General features: G+C 33.5%; 1 protein-coding gene across 4 annotated transcripts; it reads left to right on the forward strand.

Moving 5' to 3' along the window:
* Positions 1-1,230: 1,230 nt before the first annotated feature.
* LOC110894863 (RNA-binding protein 24-B) lies at positions 1,231-7,047 on the forward strand. Of its 4 annotated transcripts, none has more exons than XM_022142090.2 (6): positions 1,231-1,734; positions 1,937-2,072; positions 3,078-3,246; positions 4,403-4,439; positions 5,034-5,322; positions 5,942-7,047. In XM_022142090.2, exons 1-6 carry the CDS (start codon positions 1,534-1,536, stop codon positions 5,980-5,982), a joined length of 873 nt encoding a protein of 290 aa, XP_021997782.1. In that variant the 5' UTR covers positions 1,231-1,533; the 3' UTR covers positions 5,983-7,047. The 4 variants fall into 4 exon arrangements, with proteins under 4 accessions (XP_021997782.1, XP_035839653.1, XP_021997783.1 ...); XM_035983760.1 differs by having other exon boundaries at positions 3,153-3,246; positions 5,922-7,047; XM_022142091.2 differs by having other exon boundaries at positions 1,233-1,734; positions 5,922-7,047.
* Positions 7,048-7,501: the final 454 nt, after the last annotated feature.

Genomic DNA, 7,501 nt, shown 5'->3' on the forward strand with positions numbered 1-7,501 from the left:
TTATAAAAACTTGACCCCCATCAATCTTTTTCTAACTGGGTTATAAACCAGTTAGTTTTTTGCTGACATGACATAAATCTAGTTATTGGCTTATGTGGCACAAACCTAGTTATTAGATTTTGATAATCCTAACTTTCACCAGCACCATCAACAAACACCATCATGAGCCACCACCACCACCATCACCCACCACCACTATCAATAACCACCACCACCATCAGCTGCCGCCACCACCACCATCATGAACCACCACCATCAGCTGCCACCACCACGACCATCAACAACCATCACCATGGCGGCGGTGGTGGTGGCTGATGGTGGTGGTTGTTGATGGTGGTGGTGGTGGTGGCAACTGATGGTGGTAGTTGTTGATGGTGGTGGTGGTGGTGGATGATCATAGTGGTGGTGGCGGTAGCTAATGGTGGTGGTTGTTGATGGTGGTGGTGGTGATAGTGAAAGTTATGATTATTAAAATCCAATAAATAGGTTTGCGGCACATAAGTAGCTACATCAGCCAATAACTAGGTTTGTGTCACGTAAGTTGTCACGTCAGCCAAAAACTAAGTGAGTTGTAATTAGTTAGAAAAGGATCGATGAGGGCACAGTTTTTACAAGCTGGGATTGTTAAAGTAAATTTTTAAGTCGGGATTAATGTCGGAAAATGGGTGAAAGTTATGATTATTAAAATCCAATAACCCTTTTTCTTATGTATTAATCAAGAATATTAAAAAGAAAATTTCACCTATGACGACGGCTTGTCGTCGGGATATATTTTCATAATGGAGCGTCATTTTTCACAATTTTCACCTAAACTATGGTGATGACGTTTCTTCAGGACAGACTAACCTATACCTAAAATTCTGAGCAACCCTGTGCCAACGACATGTTGTTGCTGTAGGGTGAACTATGCCAACGACACTCTATTGTCGCTATAGCTCTCATCGTCGTAACTTGATTTTCTTGTAGATTGTTATTCACTTTTACTTTTATTTATCTAATTAATTTACCATTTACTTAGAAAAATGGAGTAAATAGTGATTCAAAAGGCAACACATAATATGCCAATTAAATTTAAGCAAAACCACTAATTTAAAACTTATATGGCATCATTTGTTATTGTTTGGTTATCTTTAAAGAATATTGTAAAATTTTGTAGGATATAACATAGATCTAGTAGTATCATGTTTGACCAAGAAAGTATATTACAATCGCTAGGGTTAGAAGGTGGTAGAGATGATGGTGGGGTGTGACTTGTGTGTATATAATTGATATCCGTATTATGATAGGCCCTTTCCTCTTTTCCACCTTTGCTTTTCAATTCTTTCTTCTTCCTTCTCTCAACTTTCTTTATTTTCCCTCCTAGTTTAATAGCTGGATTTCTGACCCAATTGTCTGCTTGATCATCAAACCCATCACTTTCTTTCCCTTTGTTTTCTTTTCTAATTAAACCGTAGTTTGCTTCCTACCCTTGATCACTTCTTCATAACCCTTCAATTTAATTCCTAGAAGATCCAAGAAACCAAGAGAAATAAGATGACTCCGGCGGCTACACCCACAACTAACTACACCGTTGGCCAGTTTGGTGATACAACTTACACTAAAGTTTTTGTTGGTGGGTTGGCTTGGGAAACCCAAAAAGATACCATGAAAGCTTACTTTGAACAGTTTGGTGAGATCTTGGAAGCTGTTGTCATCACTGATAAGAACACAGGCAGATCTAAAGGATATGGTTTTGTAAGTTTGTATAGTCCCTTTTGTTTCTTTTTATATTACATCTAGATCTTTAAGAACATGATTACATGAAGAGTTTGGTAAATTTTTGTAATGGGTTTTCTACTTAGTAAGATCTTGGGGAAAAAGTGTGAATTAAAACCAAGGCATGAAGTTAGTTATGATGTATTGTGTTTGATACCAAATTTTTACAAAAAAAATGTAGGTGACTTTCCGGGAAGCCGACGCGGCGATGAGGGCTTGTGTCGATGCGGCTCCCGTGATCGATGGTCGGAGGGCCAACTGCAATCTTGCTTCTTTGGGTGTTCAACGATCCAAACCCTCAACCCCTAACAAACTTGGTATGCCTCTGTTCTTTCATTAGAATTATAGTATCATTCGTAATAAAAAGAGAATATTATTGGGTACGTTTGTTCACAAAATAGTTTTCCTTTTTCACTTTTTTTTTGTCTATATATATTTATATATTTTTTTGAACGGCCAACAAACTCAATCCCGAGCACTCTTGGGGCACCCACTATATTAATTAATATTTGTGGACTTTATGTTTGTTAATTAGAGTTAACATTTGGCATCTCTCATTTGATAAATTGTTCGTATACACTATCGTATAAACCGCAATTTATGAGTATAAACAATCTGAAATTAAGATACATTGGATTGGCCGAGTGCGAGTGTTAGTCCCTAAAGATGATATGTTAAGAGGTTATAAGTTAAGATGAATATCCTTAATTAGCAAACAAGATTAGTTAAGAAAGATTACTTAGTGAGGTAGGCTTTCCACTTTTGTAACGATTTTTATGAATTTTAGGCTTTAATTGCAACCATAAAAGATACATGCATAATAAGTACCAATGTGTGTGTCTGTCTGTTTTTCTTTTTTATTTTTTTCTAATTAAATTGCCCAAATTATTGGAATGAAAAAAAAATTCCAATTAACAAAAAAAGTAATAAAATAAAAGCAGGACAGATCATATATGTTCAACTTGACGAGTTGGTCGCACTTTATTTACATCATTTTCTTTTCTATATTTAATTTGTTATAAAAACATTGTCACATTGATAACTTAATGGATTGTTGTAATTTCTTACACTAGCCTTCGAATTAGAAAGAACATTTAAAAAGATTAAACTATTAAAGTAAATGCATGTGTTGGAAAAAGTGTTTGCTTGCAAGGCAAATTAATTAGCTTTGGATCAACTAAAAGCTTAGCATTTTTGCATACCTATTTAAGATTAAACTACTAAAGTACATGTATATGTACGTATGTATATATGTATATGATGTGTGTGTAAATACATATATATAGTAGTAGTTATATATAAATATGCATAAATTAATGTAGGTGGAGGAAGGACCATTAGGTTAATGGGTGGTTATGGAGGAGTGTATCATCATAATCATCAAGCTGGTGTTGCAGGTGGAATGGGAACAACGGCCTTCCCTGCTGCTACAGCCTTCCCTCATTATGCCATCCACCAAGGCATCCCTTTTCCTGCTACCAATCTATATGGGTTAGTCTCTCTCTCTATATATACACACACTTATACATACACCACATCTATGAAAAAAGCTTCATTGTACAGCATATATGATCAGACCGTAACTTAACATTTAAATTGCCAATAGAATACTTTACTTGTATACATGCATGATTTTTTCTGATCAAACAAATCTCACTTGTCGAATTAATCATATATGGATCTACTCCTCATATACATACATGCATGCATGCATGATGCATACATGTGTACATATACATACATTATGACAATCCACTAAGCATCCATTCCCCCTATTGCGAATCCCTTTCTATTTGTTTTTCTTATAGTACGAATCTCTCATTATTATCTCTCAAACCTTTCTCCGTCTCTCTCTCTCTCTCTCTATAATTATATATACACATGCCTACATATAAAAATAATAAAACAAAATCATTTAGTTTTGATATTAGTGGTTCATAATTTTTAAATCTTTTACTTCTCACATACAAAATTATACAATGTGTACATAAAAGATTATTAAACTAATTTGTTCATATGTTTTATTTAGTTTTTAAACGTATATCTACACATACCACATACATATGTAGGTTTTATAAATAATTATTTTAAGTTCAGAGAGATGAATAAAAATAGGTATTTCTGTTATCTTCTTTTATTTATAAAAACAATGTTTAGTTTAAGACCCTGGACATATACATGAAAACATATACATATATAAAAAGGAAACAAGGATATTTATAAAATGTATTCCAGAAGCTAACCAATGATAGAGTGGTTGAAGCATGTGGGTGTGGGCAGTGCCAACTCATGGAAAAAGAATATCATTAAACAAATTAAAAGCATTATTTATTTTGTAAATTCACTTTCTGTATTCAGGCGTGCTCTACAATTCACATGCATCATCATCATAATTCAAATGATAATCCTCTTTCTATCTAATTTAAAAAAAAAAAAAAAAAATCCTCTTTCTATCTCTGACCATAGTCAAACTAACCTGCAAACTGCACATGAATAGTACTTTCCTGTTATGCAAGCATATGCCTTGTACTACGCGTATTTAATATATGTTATTTACTATTTTTTATTGAATTATACGCTCATGCAACCCATGCATGCATTTAAAGTGTAATGTGAATGATTTTTTTTTTGTTTTCCTATTTGGCAGATACTCAACCTATTCTCCAGATTATGCCTACCCAACAGTAAGTTTCTTTTCTTCTAATTGTTTAATTTTAGGTTTAGCTAAACGTACCTTTCCTCTTAAATTTTTAATAGTACTACCTTATGAACATAAAATAAAAGAATCTTTTTTTGTTTTTTTACGGTAAAAAAAGGAAGAAGTACTAATAATTTGACAACTTAATAGCATTCACAATGAATCCTTTATATTTATATGAGTGGGTTACTTATATTATAAGAAATGCTTGTGACCGGTTTTGAGTGGTTGTGGGTGGTGAGAGAGAAAATGTTACTGTTAATCTGTAAATATACGGGAAGCACTATTCAGTATTCACTCCCATAAATTTTTTAATATTTTTAAAGCAATCATGAGTGAAGGAGAAAGAAAAGTTAATGATAAAGGTATAAAAATATATTTAATTGAAAATGTAAGAGAAAAATTAGTGATTTTTAGTGTAATTATAAAAATAAGAATAAGCGATTGAATGTGAATGCTTTAAAGGTAGTACGACAAGTAAAAGTAGAATGGGTGGGGTGCGTTTAGCCTTAAGCACAAGCCATTGTTTTTTATAGGTGTGTTAATTAAGATGTTTAATCTGACTGATAATTGTTTTCAGAGTTACTATAATGTATATGGAGGTACAAATGGGCAGTATCCAATTTATGGAGCGAGTGTTGGTGCAGCAAGTGGTATGGTTGCAGCTGCGGGTGTAGCTGCAGCCGCTGCCTTCTACCCGTATTTGAACATGGCGGAAGGCGGCCATGGAAGTTATGCTACTGGTCAAAGTTATGGTGTGTACCCACACCATCTTTACCAATATGCGGCCATGAATTCTTCTGTAGGGTACCCACAACAGTATGGTACCCCGATCTCTCTCGCCGCCACATCTCCGTTGCAACCTGCAGGTTTGATTTACATTATGATCAAGTTCACTAACTTTCTTAACTGATTTCCTCACCATTCCATGTCACACTGCAACAATTCAATTAATCATACTCGGATCAATTTTTGACATATTTACAAGTTTTAAAGTGTGCAAAATTGCCAAGTGATCATTTTATTCTTGCATGCAAATAAAAATGCAACAATGAAATGATTATAAATATTCATTACCCTTTCCAAAAATGAGTGAATCTTAATATGTTTAAGTGCTACACATTTAATGTGTTTACAATCATATCACACTCTTCTTAGAAAAAAGTTGTGGTAAGTGCACATCACCTTTCTTTCTTTTACTTGTTGAAACTCCCCTTCAACTTGTTATATCAATAATATTGTTTTTTTACATAAAAGACAATAAGAAATCCCATGATATTGATGTTTTCGGGAAGGGGCAATGACGATAATATAAGAGGAGGGTGTACGTTTAGCCGACTAAAATAACACTTTCTATGGTGTTTGAAGCAAGTATGAATAATCTATTGATTTGTGGTAGTGTGATTTGGTACAAAAGATGAGAAAGAAGACATTATCGCTAATCGAAAGTTTCTAACATGTTTGACAGTTTGTTTCGCTGTGCCACAGGCGTAAACGTGGTTCTACAATCGCCTGCTACTCATCATTAAGAGATTCAAGAATTGCATTGATCAAGCATGCATTCCCTTTCTGTTCAAAGAATCTTTTTCGTCCGAAAAAAATACCCGACCTTTGGTCCAACCATGGTTATCTCTTTTCTATCACTTTCATGGAGCCCTTGATACGGTTAATCAAGGCCATCCAAGGCATGGAAACAAACCCCCCATAGGGGTTACCATCATCATTTGAAGGACATTTGTCTATCTTTTCTTGAAAGGGAAGGTCCCCTACAGGAGAAGGACACCCACAAAGCATATGCATGTGGTCTCACCAACTTATGGATTAAGTTAGGAGAGGTTTTATATAAGTTTTTGGCTTGTGGAAATGGCCAAAAGAAAAAAAAAACTAAGACATCATAATTTCAACTCATTTTCTCTTGAACTAGGAGAAATTGTAAATGCTTAAGGTTTCAAATTTCTATGAAAGATGTCTTTTTTTATATAAATGCATATAGTTTAATCATGGGCATTGGAATATGCCGTGAGTTTTGTTTTTCAAACATTAACCCTAGTCTTAGATTTTTTAAAAGCTTGACTAGCATGTTTTTGTTAAAACGTTTTTCATTTCAATCAAATTTTGTTTTTACAAAATCTTCATGTGTTCTGAGGCTAAGAACATATGATGTTTCTTTTTTCAATTCCACTGTAAATTTACATTGGCTAAACAAAGGGAGTTATAGCCATGTGACTAAATAACATTTAGGTAGAATCAACTTTTTAGCTAGGTATCATGAGCTTCGTTAATGGAAACGAAGCTCAAATGCATTAGAAAGTAAACCGAGAGTGATATTTTCAATCTTTCAGTTTATGTTCTCTTAACACATTAACCATGGTTAGGACTAAGGTCAACTCCCCCCCCCCCCCCCCAATCTGTATTTCGATTTCAAATTACTACTTTGAGAGAAAACTTGGCACTTTTTATAATATGTAATCATGATCTAAGATTCTAAGATTTGAACTTTGTATTGTAACTAGGAATTCATGTTGCTTAAATACAAGACTCATTCTCAATCAATGGTGATTGAGATGAGCCTCTGCTTACTTCTTTTATTTTCATTTAGAGACTAGATCAATCATCTTTACCTTGCTAATCCTCTATTAACACCATCTCTTAATTGTTAGCTCACATATTATGTGAATTTGTGTATACATATATATACTAGGTTAGTTACCCGTGTGATACACGGACTAAACTAATATGTTTTATAAATAGATATTAAGTATTAAAATTATAAATACAATGCTAAAATATATGAAAGTTTGTATAGTATGAGTGTGTTTAGGATTATAAGTAGTTGGGCAAAATATTTAACTTAACAAGAGATTATATGGCTTAAAATGATGCGCTGAGATATTGAGCAACTTTTTAAATGTATGATGTTCCAATAATTAATAGGAAAATTATACATAAGGGTGAATACATATATATCTAAATCATTTGACGTATCAACAAAACGAAGTAGTAATAATAATAATAATCTTCATTCATATAGCAATAGCAATGAAACAA

Source organism: Helianthus annuus, chromosome 2 (genome assembly GCF_002127325.2).
Source record: "Helianthus annuus cultivar XRQ/B chromosome 2, HanXRQr2.0-SUNRISE, whole genome shotgun sequence".
NCBI classification, from domain to species: Eukaryota; Viridiplantae; Streptophyta; class Magnoliopsida; order Asterales; family Asteraceae; genus Helianthus; species Helianthus annuus.

Bases quoted from the DNA above. Each gene is read 5' to 3' on its own strand.
- LOC110894863 (XM_022142090.2), top strand. From the start codon at position 1,534: ATGACTCCGGCGGCTACACCCACAACTAACTACACCGTTGGCCAGTTT. The intron at 3,247-4,402 runs GTTAGTCTCTCT...CCTATTTGGCAG, and splicing joins CCTGCTACCAATCTATATGG to ATACTCAACCTATTCTCCAG. The intron at 4,440-5,033 runs GTAAGTTTCTTT...AATTGTTTTCAG, and splicing joins CAGATTATGCCTACCCAACA to AGTTACTATAATGTATATGG.